Source organism: Pundamilia nyererei, unplaced genomic scaffold, assembly GCF_000239375.1.
Source record: "Pundamilia nyererei isolate P.nyererei 1_Seehausen unplaced genomic scaffold, PunNye1.0 scaffold00183, whole genome shotgun sequence".
NCBI lineage: Eukaryota > Metazoa > Chordata > Actinopteri > Cichliformes > Cichlidae > Pundamilia > Pundamilia nyererei.
In genome coordinates this window covers 550,402-573,791 of record NW_005187584.1, presented here as the reverse complement: position 1 = coordinate 573,791, position 23,390 = coordinate 550,402, and the positions used below count along the sequence as shown (strand labels likewise).

Sequence of the window (23,390 nt, the reverse complement as noted above, 5' to 3'; positions counted from 1 at the left end):
TAGTATAACCTGAATGTACAGCAGCCAGGTAAATGTCATTTGATCAGATTCTAATAAAAATGAAACATTTATGTTAGACTTTCTCAAAACAAGTCAGCATGCCCCGACGTGATTGGTTAGTGAGCTGAAGGGAGGCGGTGATAATCCAGACTGACAGAGACACACACGCGCACACACACACGCACACAATCATCTGTTACTCCACGTCCCTCCGACACAGAGGACACACACAGAGACGCTCTGACAAAAGGTAAGGTCGATAAAACTCGAAGAAAACGAGAGTAAAACATTAGAATAGAATAGAATAGAATAGAATAGAATAGAATAGCTCTTTATTGTCACTGTTAGAAGAACAATGAAACACAGTTTGGCATCTCTCCGTTGTGCCTAATGCACAATAATGTAAGTATCTAAAGATACTTGTGCACAAGTTATACACACACATGCGCAAATACGGATACACCCATACATAACACACATACATATAAATATACACGCACACACACACATACCTACATGCACATACAGACACATTTATTAGAAAACAGCTCTGTTATATGAGTATAGAGTGAAAGAGTGAAAATTCAGTGTCTGCTCTTTGAATTAGGAGGGAAAGGTGCAGAGTTACGATGTTAATAAACAATAATAGATAAGCTGTTGTTATCTTTTCAGGAAATGAAATGATGAGAACTAAGTGTTAATAGTGATAAACAGACCGTGGATTATCCTGCTGCTCGTGTGTTCGCTCCAACAGTAGATGCAGTTACCTCAGTAACTATGTAACTGTAGATGAGGTCCCATCAGCAGTCAGCTGGTGTGCGAATGAAAGAGTGCTCGAACTGATCAATTCAGTCAAGGTGCCGAGTAAACCTGCTGCTGGGGAAGATTTTTGTGTTATTAAGTAATTCTGTTAACGGGATTCATCCGGTCTTTAGGTAAACGGCTCACCTGTCCTGGACCTTGAGCGCCACCTGGCTCAGATCCAATTATCCCAGCTGACTGACCCCTCGCGGCTTCATTAACAGGCATCCTTAGTGTTAACCTCCAGGCCTCTGGCTGTCTAACCAGTCAGCAATTAGGACGTGGACGCATTTTGATGCTTTAATTAAGGACACAGAAATTAATGTCAATTAATTCTTAGATTGCAACAGCAGCGATACGAGAGGAACAGCCTGCTTTTAACCCCACGGTGTGTCGAGAAGCTTGGATCAAAAGATTTAGCCTCACGGCACCTAAGACGAGCAAACGGGATAGCTGAGATTTTTGCCAGGAGCAGCGATTCACAGGAAAAAGGGGAGATTATTAAGGTAAAGCACCTGAAAGACACCATAGCTCACCGCCTGTGAAACGTGTTGGTCTGTACAAATCTCTAAGACATCCCTCTTCCCCCGTCTGCGTCCGTCCGTGGCTCTTAGGACGATGTCGGGACCGAGGCCCGTGGTGCTGAGTGGCCCCTCTGGAGCAGGGAAGAGCACTCTGTTGAAGAGGCTGATGAAAGAGCACGAAGGAGTCTTTGGATTCAGCGTCTCACGTACGTTTTTGTGCCAACTGATGCTCGGCTTCCTTTGCAAAACGTCCGGTCTGTTGTCTGAGGAGGAAGCAGCAGCCTAATTCTGCACCTGCCAGTACCGGCTGTAAAGTTGACACTGATGTTTTTGCAATTCTTTCCCCGCAGACACGACGAGAAACCCTCGACCAGGAGAAGAAGATGGCAAAGGTACAACACTTATGAGTGAAACCCGGCTTGTTGCTGGCACTTTCTAAGTGGGTGCTCATGTTTAGTGCTTTCACGTTGTGTTAGGATCAATCACAAAACATCAGCCCTGCATCTGGATTTAAGCTTGCAGAGCTGAGATAAAAGTGGAGAAAAGTGGAGAATCTGACAAACAAGCTCCTTTTCATTTTGTTTCCTAGCCTCCCCCCACCCACTCCACACCCACAGCACTTCTTACTCCCAAGTGAACTGCAGGACTGGTTTGCCACCCTGTGAGGCTCCCTTGGTTTGGGATAAAGCTCTCTGTGCCTTTTTTGTTTTCTCCATAGGACTGAACAAGCTCCCCATGCTTCTGGGGGCTACTTTACTGCCCGTAGCAGCCGTCTTATCCTCTGAGGACATAGAAATGTCAGCCTCATGTCCAAATGAATCAGAAACCACAGATGAAGGTGATCTCAGTGTGATTCCTGATCACAGTGTATTTTTTACCGCAGATGGATGGGGGTTACTTTCATCATCCTGGCACGTTGTGATTGGATTAATAGGAACTGGTCAAAAAATTGAAAATCATGTAAATATGTATATTTTTAAAAAGTACAATGACCTCAGGAAGACGCGACAGTTTACACTTTGGAGTAACAAGCTTTTGAAAATAGCCCCCTGTGATGCCTCAGCAGTGATTCCCATTTCCACTCCCACACGTCTTTAGATCCACACTGGTGTTCCCATTTCCTCTTTTTCCCCATAGGCAAGATGCAAACAACCATTGGCAACATGCAGGAGAACAAAAGGTTATTTTTAAAATCCTTTTAGAACTTGTTGCATCCATTTTATTGCATTCTTTAGTCGAGGTCCTTTAAACTAATACTGAGTGATGAACAGGTTTCCAGCTTTTAATAAACGAGGATTTTAACATGAGCAGAAATATCCGCACTTTGCGCTGTTTAAATCCCCCGTGACCTGTTCTCGTGCTTATTATCTCGTTGTTTTACAGTGTTTCTCTCCAAACTGATGCTTCAGTCTGACTCCTTCATGTTGTCATGTAATGATTGCTTCGTAGTAACGTGTTTGCTTTTGAAACTGCCCTGTGTGGGTCTGTGGGTCGCGTGTGGACACACGTGGAGAATGACAATCACAGTTGAAATTAGGCTCCGACACGCGTGATCAGCTGTGACAGGCTGTTACACCGTGACAGCTTTGCTACACTGTAGTGAGCTCCTGCTTGATTTTGCTTTGATAGATCGTTTTCCACGCAGAGCTCGATTCATTCCACACGTTGCTCCCCACAGACTATCACTTCACAACGAGGGAGGCCATGCAGGAGGGTATCGACAAAGGAGAGTTCATTGAGCACGCTGAGTTTTCTGGCAACATGTATGGAACAAGGTAAATGGATATGTGTGAGATATTTCACGCAGATTCATACACACTATGACTTGCATGCATATTCTCAGAGGGGGGCTAGCCCCGAGTTAACCCGCTCTCTGTAACACTGCGTGTGCAAACCGCTCTGACGCGACAGCTTCTAATCTCGCGCGATTTCATTTGAACTGAACTGAGTTTATTTAAAAGCAGAACTGATCAAACTTTGCTGAGGAAACATTTGCAGGGACGTGAAGCTCGTTTTACGTCACGAGCCACGCACAGTCTTTCTGTGCAGAGAATTACCGACACATTTAATCAATGAGACATCTTAATGTAAGAAAAAGAGCCACGATGTCAACAGTGTGTCAGAGTCTGACTACATGCTACAGAAATGCAGCTGCAGTAAATGAAAGAAATCGTCTCGTTGGGCCTAAACTGTGAGAAGAAAATGTCTGAAATGACAGAAATCTATAATTGAATTATGCAGCGAGTATGAGTGGAAATCAGTAGGAAAAGCTGTGACACTGGAGAAAAGTCTGAAGCTTTCTTTACATTTTCCAAAGTGATCCAGTGGGCTGGTCCTGCCTGACGCTCCACACCCAGGATTCAGGGTTTGACTGATCAAACCAAACGCATTTCTGCTGAAAATACAATAAGATATCAGTGTCCTCATACAGGCTGAACTTAAGTCATTAGAAATGAAGACCGAGCCTTACATAAATGTCACACTGTGGGCTTAGTAACAAGGATCAAGCGGCTACATAATAGTCTGGTGACAGATGGAGCTTTAACCCCCATTAGGTCAAAAAGAGCAACGCTGCGGCTCAGCACCTTGTGTCACATTTAATCTCTTCCTCTTGTTCTGAAGATAACGCTCACTCTCTGAGTCTGAGCAGCTCGGATCAGTGCAGCGATCCTCTTACCAGTCACTTCGTGTGAGAAGCACAAAATTACATTCAGTACCTGCTTGGATGTTTCTGCTCACGTGAACGGCACGGCTTATTTGACTCCTGTTTGTTCAGTAAGGCTTCTGTGGAAGACGTGCGAGCCAAAAACCTGATCTGCATCCTGGACGTGGATATCCAGGGGGTGAAGCGGATCAAAGAGACCGACCTGAACCCCATCTACGTCTCCATCCAGCCTCCATCTATGGACGTGTTGGTAAATCCTTTTATTGTGATTAATCCACAGCATATATCGATTCTTTTCTTGCGCTTTTAAGATGTATTATTTCTTCATATTTGCACTTTGAGCGTGCTTTAAAAGTGTGACAAGACTTCACCTGGTAGTAAGAAGCAGTGCCCAGTTACAGGTAGGTGCTGTGATTGTTCTGTCGTCTCTCAGGAAAAACGTCTGAGGGACAGGCAGACGGAAACAGAGGAGAGTTTACAGAAACGTCTGGAAGCGGCACGCGTCGACATGGAGCTCAGTAAGTTTCCCATCATTTCCGGCGGAACGTGATCCCGAATGTAAAGCCAATTATTGCAATTTGATTTCATTTCTAGGTAAGGAGCCCGGAGTGTTTGATGCTGTGATCATCAACGACGACTTAGAAAAGGCCTACGAGGAGCTAAAAGAAATCCTGGATGAAGTAAGTAAAAGCAGAAAGTCTCTTTGCTCCTTTTACTTTATACTCATCAGATGATTGGTTGAAGTACTTGTCACCTCTCTCTCTCCACAGGAAATTAAAAAAGTTCAGGAGGCCAAATCATAATAAGGAAATAAGCAGGCTTTCAGCAGGTGGACAGGAACACTGATGTGTCTCTGACTGGAAAAGCTCCATCTTCACTGGAACACGTGAAATAAGAAAAGCTCTTCCTCACGCTCAGCTGCGTCCAGCTGCAGTTCAGACACACAGATGGAAACGAAGAGTCTGGACCGACGTGTCTCACATGTCCTTTGTGTTAGATTTAGTAAAAGCAGTGGCTGATATTAGGTGTGTAGTCCTACTTCATAGATTTCTGACATTTGGCTCAGCAGGTACGAATAAAACGCCACATCCAGCGCTACGTTCGGTCTTCGCAGGCTGGCACAGATCTGCTTTAGCTCCACATCTAGAAAGTGTTCAGATACTATGACTTCGACTTAGAAATAAATTCAGTCTTAGTCGAGTATATTATCAGGATGGACTCGTGCACATGAACAACAGAGCATCTGAAAATCACCGTTTGTGGTAGATTTAATCTAAAATGTGTTAGAGCTGAAATGTTCGTGTGTTTTACTGAAACGAGACAGAATAAAGAGTTTTAGGACAACGACTGAGCACTTTGAGTTGTTTAATAATGATTTAATCGACTAACTCCTGTAAAGCTTCACATAAAATACTGCGTTAAATAAGTTTTACGGAGGCAGAACTGCAAAGCCAAGCATGTCCGTCCGTCTGCCAGAGGAGCAAAACAACATTTTGATCAACTTTCCAGCTCATGCAGCAACACCGTGCACACCTTATGTGATCACACGTTATCCCTGACACGCACAAAATAAATCCCCAGACTATCAAACACAATCGAACACAGAAGCAACTCATTAAGACGCATCAACTTTTAAAAATCAAACGTTTTTCAAACCGGGCTCCAGGTTGGCAGACACAGAGCAACACTTGAAGCACAAACTGCTGCAGGTTTTCTTCTTCGTTGAGAAAGACGATGGTAACTTTGGCACCGTGGCGTCACTGGCAGAAGGAGGGACCCTGAAGCTTGGTGCGCACCTGATCTCGTTTCTCCTCTTTCTGCTTGAGGTAAGCTTTAAGTTTGTCGGTGGAGAAGCACACTTTGGAGTGACGGGCTTTGTGTGGGGCGCGATGGGCACGGAGCCACGGATTCTGGAGACTCTCGGCTGCAGTGGGTCTCCCCCTGCAAAGTTTTTTATCATGTCAGAATGAGTGTTAACGTGTGAGTGAGTACACTCTGGGAAAAGACTCACCAGGATTTGTTGTTCAGGCTGCTCTTCATGAAGTTCAGGGCTCCCTCAGACAGACCCGGGTAGCAGCGTCCAAACTGGATCTTCCCTTTCCTGATGTTTCTGTCGTGATCCCAGCTGTGCTCCGCATGAAACGGGCTGTCAGCACTCAGCCTAACGTAGGGAAGGATAAAGATGATAGTAATTCTTATTATAACAGAAGTCAGTCTGTAGCCTCCTCACACCATGACGTCTACAAACCCACACTTATCAGAACAGAACAGCCCTGCTACGTGTGGGATTGTTCTCAGATGATGAGATGTAATCCAAGTTTGAATAAACCTCTTTGCTTACATGATGAACGACAAAACTCCAACAGCCCAGATGTCGGTCTCTGGCCCAACACCCTGACCTTCGAGGATTTCCGGAGCTTTAGGAAGGATAATATACACTGAGAGAACAGACAGACAGAATATCTTTATAGAGAGTGGCACGTTTACAGGCAGTGCATCTTTCTGTATCAGGAAAAAGGCTCAGACCAAAAAGAAATGGATAAAAGGATAAGAATAGACTTGGGTTTGTTAGACTATGGGAGCTAGGGTCAGCTGAGGTGGATGGAGTTAGGCGGAGTTATTTCCATCAATCCGTCCTCCGTAAAACAGCGTGTACCTTTGCTGCAGGAGGAGGCCACGACAGTCAGAGGTTTAGTATGTTAGACCAATCAGAATGCAGCGTACAACATTTAGTGTGAATTTAAAAAACACACATCATTACCTCTGCTGTCAGAAAAGCCCTGGATGTGCTCGATGTTTAAAGGCTGTCCGGGCGTGAAGGACTGAGCCGAGCCAAAGTCAACGACCTTCAGGTGGTTACAGTCGTCCACCAGCATGTTGTCCGACTTCAGGTCCAGGTGGACGACTCGGCGGCCGTGGAGATAGTCGACCGCACTCAGGATCTGAACGAGCAGCTCGGCCACTTGAGTCTCTGTGTACAGATCTCTGAGAGGACGCAAACACAGACGTGATGGTGAAGCTTGACGTCAGCGCCCGAGATGCCATAACTAATGAATTAGCACAGAAATATTAGCTTAGCTTGATTTTTTTACATTTTGATATACAGTTCTGTTTGTTCTGCCTAATAACGTCTATTTAAATTCTTAGACTTCCCATCTCAAGCTCATTCATGTGTACAAGTTCTAACCTGAAGCTAGACTGAAAGACGAGGACACACGAGCGTTATTAGGAACTATGCTCCTCCTTCATGGCTGATGTTTTTGAGCGTCGCTTACCTCGCAGCCAGGCTGTAGAGGAGCTCCTTGCCGGGACAAAGCTCTTCTACTAACACGAGGTAGCCGGAGGTGATGAAAGCACAGTGCAGCTGAACCAGGTGGGGGTGGTGAAGCCTCCTCAGCAGCTGGTACTCCCTCAACACCAGCTGCCTCTGCTCTGCTTGGTAAGGGGTGATCTTGGCCGCAAACACCTGGCTGGTCTCGGCGTTCCTGCACAGGGTTACCACGCTGAAACGACCCCTGAAAGATGGATGGATGCAGCACTAAGTCACAACATAAATCACCCAAGGGCACTTTGCATAGTAAGGCCAAGACCTGAGCATGTAAAGGAAGGTTTGGCGTACTGGGCCTGGTTCTGGTATCCTGTGTTATCATGCACACTGTTACTACCAACAGAAGGAATCAGCTCTTCAGTTATAAAGATTAGAGAAACAAAACATAACTTTATTGAACTGCTGCAGCTCGTTGTTGGATGTCTCACCTGTTGATCTCAGACAGGAAGTTGTAGTTCTTGTGTGCTGCTTGTTCTGATCCAATGACCTTTGACCCCAGTGACTCAGCCTGAATGAGAGGAATGTGGATCTCTGTATAACAAACACAAACAGCTGTTGCACCATGTTTTCAAAGAGAGCATAATAACAATGACGTGAAATCATAAAAAGACAACGTCCAATAGGAGACAGCGTTTCTCTTGCCTTCAGGATCAGTCGCCATAACAACGGGAGCTGAGGCGTCACTGAGCGGTCCTGCTCCCGTCTTTGTGACACGACCCACCCTGAACACGTAAGAAGCTCCTCTCGGTAAGTCCTCTACCACGTAGCAGCTGTCTGCCACGTCCTCTGACAGGACTGTCCACTCCGCCCCTGTGGAGACATGAAACCATGACACCAGTGTTGGTGCCGTTTTACAAATGATGTGTTTGCAATACATGCACACACAGGTACACTCCTCGCACTCCTCCGTAAGCATCACACTCAATCACCACCCAACCCTCTGCTCATAACCTGTGACCTCCTATAAGGAGTGCTGCATTCAACTACACTGTTTAAATTTAGGCCCGGGGGGTCCAACTCCAGGCCTCGGGGGCCGGTGTCCTGCAGGTTTTAGATCTCACGCTGGGTCAACACAGCTGATTCTAGGGATGCAACAATACCAATTTTTTCAAACCGATACAATAAATGGTAAATGGCCTGTATTTATATAGCTTTACTCGTCCCTAAGGACCCCAAAGCGCTTTACACATCCAGTCATCCACCCATTCACACACTGGTGATGGCAGCTACAATACCGATACTTGGATCTGAGTACTGGCCGATACAGAGTACAAAAACCTATCGGTTCATGGTATCGGTTAACTTTTACGAGTATGAGTACACACACATTTTACAGTATCGGCCCCGATACCGGATACCAGTATTGGTATCGGTGCATCCCTAGCTGATTCAGATGATGAGTTCAAGCTTCTGGAGAACTTCAGGACATGTTGAGGAGGCCATTTAGCCGTTTAAATCAGCTGTGTTGGATCAGGGACACATCTAAAACCTGCAGGACACCGGGCCTCGAGGCCTGGAGTTGGACACCCCTGATTTAGGCAATGGAAAACACCAGTAACACAGTGCTATTAAAATTCCCTGGTGTTTTAGACCAGCGGTCCCCAACCCCCGGTACCGGGCCTCGAGAGTCGAGGCTCAGGAGTGAAATTTATGGTTTTAGCCTTATTTATTTATCGTTTTGATGGTTAACTCTGTTCCCTTCCCCCTGGGTCTGTTCCTGTATGTTATGACTAAATCTTCCTTCTTCGGTACCAGTACTGTTTTTATTTTGTTGTATTTATCCTCGACACCTTAAAGGTAAATATTGTCGGACATAAACCGGTCCGTGGCACAAAAAAGGTTGGAGCCGCTATTTTAGACCATAAAAATATAGTTTAGTCATAATGAAATAAACACTAAATCATTTCTTTTTAACACAAACAACAAAAAACACATTTCTGTCCTGCCATGTCTGCGAACGCACCGTCCGTACAGTACTGCACGCAGTAAGTGACGGGATCGCTTGAGCGAACCGGCCTCCACGCCAGGAGGACTCCGCCTCCATCCAACTGTAGCACCTCAGCCTTGCTGGGGCGAACGGGCAGGTCTGAATATTAACAAAGGGTAACAAAAGAGCATGTTCTCAAAGCAACAACTGTGATGTGAAATTTAAAGCAGATCAGTCACAGAATGTAACCTTTGTCCGACCTTTCTTTTTAAACGCAGGTATTTTGAAGGATGGTAAGAGCTTTGAGCTCCTCCTTTTGGGACTCTCGAGGCTGCTGCTGCGCCTCCTTTCAGGTGGAGCGGGAGCTGATCCTTTCACTATTGGACCTGTTATAAATAAAACAGGAAAGAGCAAATGGTATTAACTTCAGATTGAATAATACAGGATATCATTTCACAACAGTAACACAACGTAGTGCTTATACTGAGGTGCATCTGCGGTGCCTCACCTCCTTTACTCACATCCTCTTTACTGGAGGATCTGGAAAAGAGTTTGGTCAGACTTGAGGCTGACGCTCTCATTCTCTTCCTTAGAGACATGGTGGGAGTATCAGGCTTCATGATCTCGCCCAGAGTTGGTCCTAACTCCGTGTCCTCCAGATGGGAGTAGGAATGGCCAGTCCAGGATTGCCTGCGGAAGATGTTAAGCAGTCCCAGTTTTGGTGACCTTCCTGTAGGTGGTCGAGCTTCGAGGGCTGGAGCAGATGCGTGCCTCTGGAGCCCGTGACCCTCTTTCTTGTCCCGGGCTCTGGGAGGCCTCTCTGGAGCCTGCAGAGAAGAGAGGCTGGGACTGGGGCTTGGCATTAGCGGCGTCCCCAGCTGACCTCTGCTGTTTGTGGACAGGTTAGGATTGGAGCGTGTGCGATTACGTGGTGGTGCCCGGGGAAACGAGCTTCGGGGTTTTACTTCTTGGAAAGAGCGAGGCGATGGTGCAACGAGGCGCTCACCCTGATCATCATATCCATCGCCGTCTCCTGATCTGTATCTCCCTCTGAGACGACCGTGACTCAGTTCTTCACTGGAGCCGAGTCTACTTGAAGACTCAGAGCCACCATGCTCCAAAATAAAAGACTCAGCCAGAGACCCCTGGGAGCCAGCAAAGTCATCTCCCTCCGTCTGTGCTTGGTCCAAGCTCGAAGGAACAGAGGCTCCTCTAAAAGCCTGCCTCACCTGCACAGGAGTGACAGAGCCTCTTCTTTTGGCTCGCTGAGAATTTGGGATTGTCAGCAAGTTTGTCCCGGCCACTTCATCGTCTGTGAAATCTTCCTTTAGACTTTGCGACCCTTCTTCTTCACCAGCATTCGCACGTTTGGGTGACGTGGGAGACCGACGTGAATACTCATCTAGAGACCTGCTCCTTCTGTGAGGTGGTGCGTTAGCATGGGCGAAACCCACCCCGCTGTCAAACGAGCAGGACTTCTGTATTGCGGTCTGAACGGATGCCCGTCTCTGGCCACGGCTGGTCTCCATCTCATCCTCCACATATTCAATAAGAGGCTCGTTGAGGCGTCCTGAGAAGCTCCTCCTGAGCGGCTTGCGGCCCCTCTCCTGCTTCTTAGCTTGAAATTTGTCCCTTAATGTCATGTGTCTGGCAGACAACGGCGAAAGCTGATGAGAGTTGCTATAAAAAGTGCTTCGGATGACGCTTCCCCGAGGAATACGACCTCCGTCACTCCCTGAACCCTCGTCCCCATCCGACAGGTAGAGCGATGGACTGCTGTCCTTGCTGGACCGACGTTCCCTCTGAGGTGTCCTTTGACACGATACTTCCGACGATGCGACCGATTGCCTGCTCATACTCCGCTCTAATACAGTCCTCCTTCCTACTATCTCCCCATCCTCTTCCTCACCTAGTGTCAAATCCCCTTCCTCTTCTCCATCCCGGTGGAAGCTGGGAAAAGGATCTGGGATCTGTGCTCTCTCCATTAAAGGATCATAGTCTTCCTCTGTTTCCTCTTCCTCTTCAGTCTGGCTGCAGTGCTGGAAAAAGTCCCAGGAGTCAGCCTCGTCATACTCGGACGAAGAGCCACTGCTCGGGGAGGTACTGCTGTGTTCTTGGGGCTCTCGGGGCACCGTCACTGCCGTCTCCCTGAGAGGAGCATCTAGTAGCTCAGGAATGGGCCTCAGCGTGAGCACCGACCCAATGCATGTCAGAGAACGCTGAAGAGAAAGAGAGCACACTCAGACAAAGATGTTTAACACTACAGGAAACCATCTGGTATTTCCTTTTGTATCCAGGCAGGTATTAAAGCCGCAGCAGGAACTCACCTGCCACTTCCTTTTTGAAATGAAGGCTTTCAGACTCCTTGTATTGATTTCATCCGTGTCTTCTCCTGCATGTTCATCCTGACAACAGTCCCAATGTTCAGTAAGTTTGACATTCACAGTTTAAAGGAAACACCTGATGATATGACCTCACCTGGATCCAGTCATGGCCCAAGCACTCAAAGGCAGACGGTCGCTTCCTAGGTACAGAAACATCAGAGACATTCCCTGTTTCACCTTAAAGCAACTGGATCCAACATAATGAAGCTATAAGAAGCTTAGCAGCGTTAGCATCACTGACACAGGGTACTTTCTGTCGTTTGCACATAACTTTAAAAATATCTCACGAGCCCACGTAAAACACCAAAAGCGCTTCCTTACTCTGGGTCAGGCTGAAGGAGCGTGTGGAGAAAGTTCTTGGCTTCCGGGCTCCTGTACATGACATCAGGGGCGGCCCAGTTCAGAGTGCCCTCCCCCACCCTCAGCAGTGTGGCGCGGTCAGTCTCGCCCACAAAAGGGCACCGACACACCAGACTGTCCAGATAAAGTTTAAGAGTCGTTACATTTTTGGATGTTCTGTGTTTTTAAGATTTCAAGATTGCTTTCAAAAGGTGGAGATACATACCAGAGAAACGCGACAACCCCCACGGCCCTGACAAGGCAGAAACGATTCAAACGTTTTGTTTCAACTTTTAACTTTTGTGCACTACTGCAAATAATCGTTTACTTTTATTTAAATCTCCGTATAAAACTAGAGGGTTGGTTCTGCATCTGGATGTAGAGAAATATACAGTATTTGATTTATATCTAAAATACATGTAGCCGTTAAACTCACCAAATATCAGTGGCCACAGTTACTGGTTCTTGGTGAACAATTTCTGGGGCAACAAATTCTGGCGTCCCAAACATGCTGTACTGGTGCCTGGATGTGTCTATTTCCTGGCAGAAGCCAAAGTCACAGATTTTGATCTCGTCTCTTGGGGGATACACCATGAGGATGTTTTCAGGCTAAAAGGAAGAAACATGAAAAAGAGACTTCGTGAAAATAAATCCCAGAGTAAATAATGCAATGCAGCAGAGCGCTCACTTTAATGTCCAGATGCAGGATGTTCATGCTATGAATGTGACCAACTCCCTCCAGAATTTGCTGTATGAATGACTGAATCTGAAATAAGAAGACACAACACGTGTCATGCACCTTTTCTGCAAGACTCGAATCATTTAATAAAGTAAATTAAATATACCTCTTTTTCTGAGACCGATCCTTTCAGTAATAAATGATCCAGAAGCCCGTGAGAACAGCAGCTAGAAAAGCTGTTAAAGAACTCACAGCTTCAATATGTGGTCAAACACACAAATTAACTGTAACACGTAAAAGGTAGGATACATTTCTGTGATCAGCACCAAGGTGCGTCTGGTGCAAAAGAAGTCCAGCAGACAAGCCACTCGGGGGTGAGCGAGGCGGGACAGCAGGTCCCTCTCCTGGAAGGCCCTGGTCCGAGTGCTGCTCCGCAGAGGCAGAAACTTGGCAGCAAAGACTTCAGCGGTCCTTCTGTGGACGACGCGCTTCACTACTCCGAACGTTCCCCTAAAACACAGAAAGATGATTTACTGCACATGAAATCTTGGCAAAGATAATGCTAAAGAGAAAATGCAGATTCACCTTCCGATTTCATCGTGGACGTCATAGACAGAGAACAGCTTCCTTCTTTTTCCCAGCTCCACCTCTCTCTCCTGGAACTCCAGGAGTCCTGCAGGGAGAAACTAAAGCTGCAACTAACTCCAGTGCTGGAAACAACAAACGCATGCTACAGCGACGAGCAGCCCTTTGGTTATTTTGAGCTCCTGTGTTACCTTCTTCTACTGTCAGCTCAGCCTGACACGATGCATAACCAGAGTTGTTGTGAGCGAAGCAGGCGTACATCCCACTGTCCTCACCCTCGGTGCACACTATGGTTAATGAGCAGCGGGCACCATGTTGTCCCATCCTCACATTCTCATTGGCTGCAAGCTCCTCTTCATCCTATTAATGTGAACCAGCAGTTTCATTTATAAATAAGCTTTCAGATTGAAACCAGCGGTTTGTGATCTTAGAACAATGTGATTCCCTCTTACAACCTTTGAAGAGTTGATATAGACCAAAAAATCCGTTTAGAAAATAACTCAAAAAACTCTGCTCATACCTTGTACCACTTTATCTTAGGTGCTGGTCTTCCTGTGATGATGGCTGTAAATGTCGATGGGTGACCCGGCTCTACAAACAGGTCCTCGATGGGTATCTGGATAGAGGGAGGAGCTAAACAAGAAATTTGATTCATGAGCTAATCATGTAAAATGTGATATTATTCTACATGTTATGAGTAGGAGGCAAGGATACCATCTGCAATTTCTTGTATTTGCTCTGAGATGTAGATCTCCTCTTCTTCCTCGAGGTAACACATGGGCTGCTGTGCTGCTGGATCGGCTGACGTGGGGGCGTAAAGACTCACTTCAGCACCACCCTCAGCGCTGGAGACAAACATTAGATTAAGGACAGTTATTATCAGAGATGGACAGTAACGCGTAACGCGTTACTGTAATCCGATTACTTTTTTCAAGTAACGAGTAAAGTAAGGGATTACTTTACTCGTTACTGTGTCATGACAGTAACGTAAGCGAGTGCGACGTTCGTGACAGAGAAACTCGCGGATTCTTCCACTGACCGCGGCACACCTGCACCAGGGTAACCCTCCGCCTACCCCACTCCTGCTTTACAGGAGAAAATAGAGCAACAGGACCGCTGAGTCTTTGACTTTATTTATTTTCTGCTGTGTTTTACTTGCATCTATTTGAAAGACTGAGTGTAAACACAAAAACTATTTTATTTTATGTGCTGGAATGTGCAGAAAATAGGTTTAAATGTTAAACTAATTTCTTCCAGTCAGAGAATGTTGCAGATAATTAAATTTTTGCTTGATGCATAAAGTTAAAAAAGATTAAAACTAATAAAACAAGTTTTAAAAAGAGACTTTTCCATCTGATTACATTTTGTATGATGGATTATGCAGAAAAAGTAGAATTGGGCTGAGAGATCTATCACTTTATCACCTATTCAGGTTGTAAATCGTGTTTTTAAAAAGTAACTAAGTAATTAATTACTTTTGAAAATAAGTAATCAGTAAAGTAACAGGATTACTTTTTGGGGGAAGTAATCAGTAATTAGTTACTGATTACTTTTTTCAAGTAACTTGACCAACACTGGTTATTACACAGTAAATGCTTAAAATCCAGATCTAGTTTCACAAGCAAACCATTAAACAGAGACAAACATTCAAAACATGATCAGGATTTAATGTGGAAGCGAATGTCAGTGCATAAAGCTGAACTTACTGTTCAGGACTTTCGGGGGGAAAAAGCATCCTTGCAATAGAAGTTGGGTTGAAATCAGCCTGTAACCATTTCTTCACAAATGCAGCAGACCAGCCCTCTGAGTCGGGATCTACGAAGATCAAAACCAACTCAGACAGAAAACAATGGCAGTAATTATATATTTCAAAGGATTTTACTCTTATTAATATGTTGAAAAAGGAAACACGTAGGGTACATTACCTTACAGCGCAGGAACAGCAACAATGTGCTGTGATCCTTACCTTCAGCCTCTGGGTTGGATCTTACCAACCCACCACATCAACAGGACATGGGCACATGCCCCCTGCTAGACGGGCGCAAAAGTGACACTTGCCCGGCACATGACCATCTTTTGTTCATAGGAGTGAAGAGTTAGCTGGGCATGCGTTGGCAAGAGGAGAGAGGAGGATGCTGAGTGGTTATTTGTTATCATGACAATGATGACTTACATGGAACTGTCCATGTGAGGAACCTCCTGCTTTAGGACCAGTACAGGGAAGATGAGAAAATACGTAAGTTACGGACAATGGAAGGACAAACATGGCGTCAACAGTCCAGAAAATATAGATATACTCAGATCGTACATGCTATACTTACACTGATTGCTCTATTCTACTGTATTGCTCTGCTTTAAGTGTGGATTCTGTAGCAAAACTAGCAGAGTTGGAAAATCACTGCATAATATTCAGTAACAGCTACTTCCAAGCTTTGTATATTTATCTGTTTAGTTTGAATCCATGCCTTCTGTGAACAGTGGGAATGTGATGAAACACACAAAACGTTGCATACGGGGTCTTCTCATGGGATGCTGTGGAGTAAGGTATGGTGTCTATGTTGAATGGTAGCCACTAGATCCCATCGTTATGGCAACAGAACAAATGTTAGCTTTGAGAACACCATGTGATCCTAAAACATTTCAGACGTCCCATACATGCAGAGGGTGACGTACTACAGATCTACAGTCAGTTATTAGAGAAGATCAACAATGACTCAGGTCTGAGGAGCTTGGAAAGAAAAAAGCGTCTGGACTTTCACCTCTCATCCGAGAAGCTTCCTCAGTTCTAGGGTCAAATGGTGGAGAGTCCCAGATTTACACACCTTGGCCGTGCGATTAGGTGGAGGATCATTAGGGGGTCCATGTCCCTCTTGGTGTCAGCGTCCTGGGTCGGAGCGACCCAAGGTCCCGGAGCAGTTATGAATTATATTATTATTATTATATATGTATTTTGTTATTGCTGTCCCTCGTTCTCCCTGCTTGTAGATATATGTGTGTATGTAGGTGTGTGGGTGTGGCCCTGGCAAGTGATTGGCCACACCTGAAGTCCGTGACACACCTGCAGCTGATCAGGCCTCGTCGGAGGAGCTACTTGAGAGTGTGTCAGTGTGTTAATCCAGGAAGCACTGATCGTGTTTGCCCGCAGGGGTCAGTGTCTAACGGCTGCTTCCATTGTTCTCCCCAGGAGGAGCGTGGAGAGGAAGGACAGCACGCACAGGGTGTGCAGAGTCACGACAGCGGGGAGCACGAACACGGACGCCACTGGAAGACACACACGGGAGTCTTGGGGAGCACGGGGATTAATTGTGCATCGATATTTACCACACTGTAAATAAACGCACTGCTTATACACAGAGCACCACGCCTGGGTCCTCCTTTCCCCACATCCCCACGGTTTGCCCTGCCGAACCGTGACACTTGGGGGACACTCCCACAGGGCTTAAATCTGGGACTCTCCACCATTTGACCCTAGAACTGAGGAAGCTTCTCAGGTGAGAGGTGAAACGTCTTCAAGCAACTTAATGAAGTCCAGGCGCCTTTCTTTCCAAGCTCCTTAGACTCCGATGACCTGGATGACTGAGAAGCTTCACAGACAATGACTCAGGTTTTAGATTAGTATTAGAGAGGATGAGATATTTATGTGCAAGTTGGTTTTTGCTGGAAGATGGTAGTTACAGATACTGAGATGATATGGATATGAAGTGTGCATTTTTCATGACGTGCCAAATGGGAAATGGGTTGATGGTGAATAAATGTTGATGTGGTTTTATCTCGTGTGATATATGACAGTTAATAGTTAGGATTTTGCATTTGCTGCACAGTGCAAATGGAAACTGCATCAACTCTGTGGCATGCAGCTACAGTGCAGACTACACCCAACGCCATAATCCTTAGGAATCTAGTGACAGCTGGTAGGGTGGTTGGAACTATTCATGATGTGAGTGTGTGTGAAACGGGGAAAGGAAAACGTGAGTAAAGTCTGAAAATGGTGTAAACTTGATCAAATGAATGAAGGGTGGAAAGGTGAAACTGATCCAAACTGTTTGTAGTGAAGGGAAGAGATGTCACATGGTGTGATGTAAGAACAGGGTGACTGGACAATGGCATGTGCTTCACCCTTTCTCCAACACAGCTGAACTAGTGACAGTGTGACCCCCACCCACTTAAAAAGGCTCTTATGGGTTCCCATCCTAGGTGGAGGATGTTAACGTCATTGGCTGTGACTGTCATACCTTTAGGAGGTAAGTCCTGTGATTGGTCATTCTCGCGGTCAGTCGGGGGGACATAGGCGGGGCATAAACCTGCCTTGCACTTGACGCCACCAAGTTCATTCCAAAGCTGAACAAAATAAAACATTTTCATACATAATCTCAAAGGCAGAGCTCTGACATTAGTGACACCAGCTGTGTTCACACATGGACGATGTTTTATACCTCACACTCGTACTGCCCAATATCTGCTTCAGTTGCCCTGACGACGGTCAGAGACAGGATCCCGCTCCGTGCATCATTCATAATCAAGTATTTCTGCTGGTCAGTCAACTCTTTGCCATCCTTCAACCACCTGTCAAGAGCAAGCAGCGCTGCATTCAGAAACACAATAGTTGCAAAATCGTAAAGCGACTACAGCGGTCAGCTCTGCGCTGCGATACCTAATTCTCGGTAACGGAGTGGTGAATGTGGAGCAGGAGAACTGGATGTCCTCTCCTTCAATGAGACAAGCACTTTCCAGTCGACTCACGAATCTGGGTGGAGCTGGAGAAAAGAAGCATGAAAAGATCAGGTTTAGCCTAGAAACAACCAAAAGCAGCAGGGTTTGCCTCTTATTTGTAATTTTATTTTATTTAATAACTGTACAGTACTCTGTTTATAGTAACCACTGTCCTTGATGTAAATAAGTAAGAAAAAAACTGTGTATGTTTCTGTCCTGTGTCCTGTTTGTTTGTATATGTGTCTTTCTGGCTGCTGTTACAACCAAATTTCCCCTTGTGGGACAATTAAAGGATTATTCTATTCTATTCTATTCTATTCTATTCTAGTAACTCCGGAGCTCTCAGGGGAAATGTTCTTACCCTTACCCTTTGTAGGCAAATTTAAAGTTGGATTTATGAAACGTGCATAACGGTGTATGTTGTTGCATGTTAGTAAATCAAAATCATTCAGACACAGCAGCGTTGTGCAATCAGCATGCAATCAGCATACTGCCCCGCTCCATTTCTCTGCAGAAAGAAGCACAGATGTGAAATGGCAAAACAGGTGACTATGGTGTAAGAACGAAGCCCGCACCTCTCAGGCAGGGAATAAGGTCAGACTATAGAAAATTACACAATGCTGTCTGAGGTCCAAGGAGTAAGACGGAAGAGGTGTAGCTTTTCAAAGTGTTTCGACTGGAGTGACGAAACATTTAAAAATAAATTAAATTAAAGCGACGAATATGATTTCCCCTGAGATCACTGCGGCTTAAATAAAAAACACAAAGTTGATACGAAAAAGCCCAACAGACCACGAGAAAGAAGAGAAACAGGTGGAAGACACGGACAAGGTGCCATGTGTCAACCTAAAAACAAAAACTCACTACAATGAAAAGAAAGCTCCAAATTCTCAGCATCAAGAAATCACGCTGCCGTGATGGAAGTCATCCTGAAGAAAGGTAAGAATGTTTAAGCTATGATAAAATAAAATAACGTATAGGGGAATATGTTTAAATTACAAAGGTTAAAGGCCACATCGCTACATTTAGTAATTTGTTTAATTTACATGTTTTCTTTTTGTTGCAATTCTGTGCATTTTGTTGCTTATGCTGTTTAAAAAAAGGACATTTTTGTAAATAATAACCAAAAGGCAATAATAAAAACAATAATTATTGTTGTTGTTGTTAGTTGTAGAAGTAATGGTGAAAGCAGTAGTAGGTGTAGTAGGTGTAGTATTCATTTTAAAGATTTGTGTTTAAATTCCTGAGGCAACCAAGAAGTTGTTTATTTTTTTTATGTCTAAATTTGTTCCTAATATTGATCAATCATGGATACGTGTGTGAAACAGTCGCGTGATTTACGCACAGATTCAGCATCACAAAACTTTATCAATCGCTAAGGAATTATACAAAATAGTTCCCTGACAACAAGGAGAACCAAAACTTTCTCGATCCACATGTTTGAAAAGACAAAACAAACACTAACATACAAAGTAAAAGACAAAGACAAAAGTAAGAAAAAGTTAAAGTAAGGAGACAAAAGCATCAGCAGCTGAAACAGGCTGCGTGCCGCCTGACGCATGCGTACATATCAATCGAGCCCCAGTGTTAGCATAGCTTAAACTCGGATTGGTAACTCACCCTGCACCACCACCTTAGCCAGAGTGCCAGCTCTGCCCATGAAGCTGGTAGCGTAGCACGCATACTCTCCGGAGTCCTCCGCAGTGAGGCTGTCCAGGATGAGACTGCAGGAGCCCGACCGGTCTGCGGTGATGATGTGACGTGGGTCGTCCTCCAAAGGAAGGCCATCTAGGAGGAAGGGATCAGGATCCAGGTAGGTTCATCACTGTGACCATAACACTCAATTATGTGGTGATAAACTCGTCTGCTATTCTGGACACTGTCTCCGTGACATGTCACACAAATACACGTTTTCTTTTCTTTTTAGGAACACAGTAATACCTGAAAGTGAAACGACCTTTTTGGGTTGTCTTGATGCATCTCAATCATCCAGGTAAGTAAATCTCCAAAAGTTGATTCTGTTCATCTGGACGCAGCGTTTTGTGGGAGAAACGTTTCGTCATCATCCAGGTGACTTCTTCAGAAGAGAATTTGCATAATTAAGATGAAGGAACTGACCTCCCAGCCCATTGTTCCTTCAGTGGGCTGGTTTCAGTCATCATATGTACTCTTTATAAGATTGAAACCTGCAGTCAGCTGAGACTGAAGCAGTCACCTGGATGAGTGACCAAACGTTTCTCCCACAAAACGCTGCGTCCAGATGAACAGAATCAACTTCTGGAGACACTGGGTTGATTTTTAAAGTGGAAAAGGTGAAATGCAGTTTTATACCTAACACGAGTTCAGATGACAAAGGATTGGCACTGATGAAGTGCGCAACAAATTTACAAGACAACCCGATATAAAAACACGAAAACACAAATGTATTAAATGTTGGATTAACCATTACAGAAGCATAAAAATGATGCTGGTACTTCAGGGCAGGTGTAAGCCTCACATTAGGTGGTCGTCTGATAAATGTGTTCAGCACAGTATGTAAAAGTTGGCTTAACTGTCAGTTCTTCATATAAGTCAAAGTTACTTTGAATGCAAAATGTGGATACACGATGACATAAATAACAAGATATGTACACGAATGAGGGCAAACAATCTGATCTGATAAAACATCAAACAGATGCAACCATGTGAAGTATAATTTTCTATTATGTGTCTATTTTCAAACCTTTGAGCCAGCTGATCTCTGGTTTTGGAGATCCTGACACTTTGCAGGTCAGCTTGATTGTTTGTCCCATCTTCGATGTGCAGTCAGACAGCAGTGAGTCAAACACTGGGGGACCTGTGGATGCAAACACACAAATATACATCAAGCACACAGCGTAACTGGACCCATCAGTTTATCTTTGACTGTTTATCACTGAGATAACTTTTAATCCAGCGTTTCAGAACTGAATGTTGCCGTGTTAGGTTAATGAATGAAACAGTATTTAGTTTTATGGTTTTATCATAAAAATGTTCGATGTTCAGTACCTGGACTAACAGACTTACTGTTAGTAGGCAGGCTGGAACGTTGCTGTAGCTCCTTCAGGTCTTTAAGCCAGGACAGTTTGAGCAGCGTGGAGCTGCCCTGCAGCGTGTACCTCCTTATGGAGCCTCTGTGTTCGTGCCACAAGCCCCAAGACCTTTCGTCTCCACCCACAGTCTCCTTTATTTCCACATCATTCAGCTGGAGACAATGAGGAGGACGAGTAAGTGGGAGGACGACATGAAGAACTGGAAAAGCAGTAAGTGTACGGCGTGGTGCGACGCAGAACGACAAATGACCTTACCTTCATTTTGTTCTTGAAGGTGTAGGTGTCTCGGTTCATGCTGGTGTCTTTTTTCAGTTTACACAGTACAATGCATTCCCTGAAGAGAAAGACTTGTCTCTGATGCCCTCTAGAGGTGGTCTTAATTTCTGGAGTCTCCTCCAACACTGTGAAGGATCCCTAAAGAGAAGAAGACGTGAAATCATTTGTGCGTTTCTGCACAACTAGAATGTTACGACAGTTTTTTTGGTTTGCTTGTTTCATGCTGGAACCAGATCTAAACTGTATTTAAGTCATTTTTGCCCACCTGACGCACGGGCTCGCCCAGGGCAATAAGAGGAGCCGGGTAGTTCTCAATCAGAGACACCTTGTGCAGGTTGTCTGACCTCCAGGGAAGGCAGGACACCAAAGAGAAAGCATCCTCCAGCAGATAGCAGCTCTGGCCACTCTTAGCTTTATTCTTGATTAACTCCTGCAGGTAAAAAGTTGAACTTTTCATGTGACACACTTTAAAGAAGATTAGCCCTAATAGCCTTAAATGTTAAATGGTATTAAATCTATATGCTGACCTTTAGTAACGCTTGGTAAGTTTGAATTCTTTCCACTGGTTGCTGGAGGAAGGTAAGGACATCCATAACAGCACCGTCCAGCTTACCAGCTTCTGGTAACTCCTGAAATATGCCAGGAAACAACAACACATTAGACTGATGTAGTAATCCTGCTCTCCACAGCTTTGTTTCAGCAGCATTAAATGTTTATACTTGAATTCAGTTGTGAATACCTTGAAAAACTGTTGGATGGCCTTGTCAGCGATGCAGGCCTCTGCCTGAGCTTGACCCACCATGTAGTGCAGATACTTCTCAAAGTCTTCTCTGTGTTTGATCAGATGCATGGCCACGTCATCATCCGTGGCACACTCCCTCAACCCAGGAAGGACACACCTGAGAAAACACGAGTTCTGTTACTGTGATTTGACACGTTGATGCGTTTTGCCTTTGATCTAGCACGTGTGTATCACCTCTCGTGTAACAACACGATGTCTTTGATGTTCCTGAAAATGAGCTCTTTCTGGTTGAGGACGTTAACGGGGATGCGGTAGCTGGAGTCCAGAAAATTTAGCTGCTGAGATATAAACATCTTCATCTCTCTCACAAACTCCTCCTCTCCGTCAATCAGGCCTTGGATCAACTGACTAAAGATACAGGGAAACAAATGGATTCATCACAGAAGCCAAGATGTTATTCAGGACCAGCTGTGATGACCAACACCAAAGTATCGTAGAAGTGCATGAACATACATGAAATATGTATGCATGTATTTACTCTGACACAGTTTAGTCATCATCAGTAGAAGCCATCCAGTATCCCAATACTAGTAAAGCTCATCTGGCAGTATGACACACCTCAGGCCTCTCCTGTACTCTTCTCCTGTACATCCAATTCCATCAAGATCCTCTTGACGTGCTCTCAGCTGAGGGAAGGTCTCCTGTTTAAAATGACAGTCATAACTATTAAAAGCTCATTTTTTAAATCCTCAACGTCTTTGTTGATATAATAATAAACTAACAGTATAGATTTTCAACATGTTTGTCATGCGGATGTCTACATCCCACCTTTCTCTTCTTCTCCAGGTATGCTGGACACAGCCATCCCTGCTGAGCAGGGTTGGTTTTGGTGGGTTTGGTCCTCACCAGCCATCTGTCAGGATGAACAGAGTCCAGCACCTCTACAAACTGGCCCTCCTTCAGAATAAAACTCTCCTTACTGCCACTGTTAGGGCTACAGTGAGCTCGAGCCACATATATTTCAGACGTCTGAGGAAGAAAACAGCAAATACATTATTTATGCCTCAGCTGGGACGTGTGCAATATTATTTTGTCATACAGTGACTTTATCAGATTTGTTCCACTGATGCTTAAAAAGGACATAAAAATAGACGATAACGTGCATCCAATCAACGTAAATCACCTCTCGTCTGTCCTCTTCCCCCTCCGACTCAGATCCAGAGACGGTGCTGTCCAAGGGCGTGTGGGCACGATGTTTTGGAGATGGTGTCCTCATTTTACTGTCATGGGCCCCTAAACATTTGTAATAGAGGATCGCTTCAGTACACCTGCTCAGAAAGTTGCATAAATAATATATTA

General features: G+C 44.9%; 2 protein-coding genes and 1 long non-coding RNA gene across 9 annotated transcripts in view; 2 read left to right on the top strand and 1 right to left on the bottom strand.

The window, feature by feature from the left end:
• Nucleotides 1-186: 186 nt before the first annotated feature.
• guk1b (guanylate kinase 1b) lies at nucleotides 187-5,337 on the top strand. 3 transcript variants are annotated; one of them, XM_005746779.1, is made up of 10 exons: nucleotides 187-250; nucleotides 1,142-1,307; nucleotides 1,416-1,531; nucleotides 1,676-1,717; nucleotides 2,044-2,163; nucleotides 3,004-3,100; nucleotides 4,102-4,240; nucleotides 4,424-4,508; nucleotides 4,585-4,670; nucleotides 4,761-5,337. In XM_005746779.1, exons 3-10 carry the CDS (start codon nucleotides 1,420-1,422, stop codon nucleotides 4,791-4,793), a joined length of 714 nt encoding a protein of 237 aa, XP_005746836.1. In that variant the 5' UTR covers nucleotides 187-250; nucleotides 1,142-1,307; nucleotides 1,416-1,419; the 3' UTR covers nucleotides 4,794-5,337. The 3 variants fall into 3 exon arrangements, with proteins under 3 accessions (XP_005746836.1, XP_005746839.1, XP_005746837.1); XM_005746782.1 differs by lacking the exon at nucleotides 2,044-2,163; XM_005746780.2 differs by lacking the exon at nucleotides 187-250 and having other exon boundaries at nucleotides 496-1,307.
• A 3-nt stretch (nucleotides 5,338-5,340) lies between these two features.
• Nucleotides 5,341-23,390, bottom strand: part of obscna (obscurin, cytoskeletal calmodulin and titin-interacting RhoGEF a) — a 40,078-nt gene continuing 22,028 nt past the window's right edge. For 4 of the 5 annotated variants that reach the window (XM_005746775.1, XM_005746774.1, XM_005746777.1 and 1 more), the window contains 37 exons: nucleotides 23,215-23,324; nucleotides 22,860-23,060; nucleotides 22,650-22,732; nucleotides 22,266-22,439; nucleotides 22,029-22,188; nucleotides 21,817-21,918; nucleotides 21,555-21,719; nucleotides 21,269-21,427; nucleotides 20,988-21,165; nucleotides 20,665-20,778; nucleotides 19,563-19,730; nucleotides 17,884-17,986; nucleotides 17,666-17,795; nucleotides 17,465-17,570; nucleotides 14,939-15,047; nucleotides 13,947-14,077; nucleotides 13,753-13,865; nucleotides 13,424-13,592; nucleotides 13,233-13,320; nucleotides 12,957-13,157; nucleotides 12,814-12,874; nucleotides 12,657-12,734; nucleotides 12,405-12,577; nucleotides 12,195-12,221; nucleotides 11,951-12,103; nucleotides 11,724-11,769; nucleotides 11,573-11,650; nucleotides 9,754-11,464; nucleotides 9,506-9,631; nucleotides 9,282-9,404; nucleotides 7,961-8,128; nucleotides 7,747-7,849; nucleotides 7,266-7,505; nucleotides 6,752-6,975; nucleotides 6,332-6,428; nucleotides 6,002-6,151; nucleotides 5,341-5,931 (listed from right to left, as the gene is read on the bottom strand). In XM_005746775.1, the coding sequence (XP_005746832.1) occupies nucleotides 5,748-5,931; nucleotides 6,002-6,151; nucleotides 6,332-6,428; nucleotides 6,752-6,975; nucleotides 7,266-7,505; nucleotides 7,747-7,849; nucleotides 7,961-8,128; nucleotides 9,282-9,404; nucleotides 9,506-9,631; nucleotides 9,754-11,464; nucleotides 11,573-11,650; nucleotides 11,724-11,769; nucleotides 11,951-12,103; nucleotides 12,195-12,221; nucleotides 12,405-12,577; nucleotides 12,657-12,734; nucleotides 12,814-12,874; nucleotides 12,957-13,157; nucleotides 13,233-13,320; nucleotides 13,424-13,592; nucleotides 13,753-13,865; nucleotides 13,947-14,077; nucleotides 14,939-15,047; nucleotides 17,465-17,570; nucleotides 17,666-17,795; nucleotides 17,884-17,986; nucleotides 19,563-19,730; nucleotides 20,665-20,778; nucleotides 20,988-21,165; nucleotides 21,269-21,427; nucleotides 21,555-21,719; nucleotides 21,817-21,918; nucleotides 22,029-22,188; nucleotides 22,266-22,439; nucleotides 22,650-22,732; nucleotides 22,860-23,060; nucleotides 23,215-23,324 (6,506 nt within the window). In that variant the 3' untranslated portion in view covers nucleotides 5,341-5,747. The remainder of the gene's footprint in view (nucleotides 5,932-6,001; nucleotides 6,152-6,331; nucleotides 6,429-6,751; nucleotides 6,976-7,265; nucleotides 7,506-7,746; nucleotides 7,850-7,960; nucleotides 8,129-9,281; nucleotides 9,405-9,505; nucleotides 9,632-9,753; nucleotides 11,465-11,572; nucleotides 11,651-11,723; nucleotides 11,770-11,950; nucleotides 12,104-12,194; nucleotides 12,222-12,404; nucleotides 12,578-12,656; nucleotides 12,735-12,813; nucleotides 12,875-12,956; nucleotides 13,158-13,232; nucleotides 13,321-13,423; nucleotides 13,593-13,752; nucleotides 13,866-13,946; nucleotides 14,078-14,938; nucleotides 15,048-17,464; nucleotides 17,571-17,665; nucleotides 17,796-17,883; nucleotides 17,987-19,562; nucleotides 19,731-20,664; nucleotides 20,779-20,987; nucleotides 21,166-21,268; nucleotides 21,428-21,554; nucleotides 21,720-21,816; nucleotides 21,919-22,028; nucleotides 22,189-22,265; nucleotides 22,440-22,649; nucleotides 22,733-22,859; nucleotides 23,061-23,214; nucleotides 23,325-23,390) is intronic. The other variant, XM_005746776.1, reaches the window with a different exon arrangement.
• LOC102212469 (uncharacterized) lies at nucleotides 19,688-22,928 on the top strand. Its single transcript, XR_312075.1, has 3 exons — nucleotides 19,688-19,755; nucleotides 19,870-19,935; nucleotides 22,878-22,928. It is a non-coding gene; the product is annotated as an uncharacterized LOC102212469 (long non-coding RNA).

Bases quoted from the DNA above. Each gene is read 5' to 3' on its own strand.
- guk1b (XM_005746779.1), top strand. From the start codon at position 1,420: ATGTCGGGACCGAGGCCCGTGGTGCTGAGTGGCCCCTCTGGAGCAGGG. The intron at 4,241-4,423 runs GTAAATCCTTTT...GTCGTCTCTCAG, and splicing joins CTCCATCTATGGACGTGTTG to GAAAAACGTCTGAGGGACAG. The intron at 4,509-4,584 runs GTAAGTTTCCCA...TTTCATTTCTAG, and splicing joins ACGCGTCGACATGGAGCTCA to GTAAGGAGCCCGGAGTGTTT.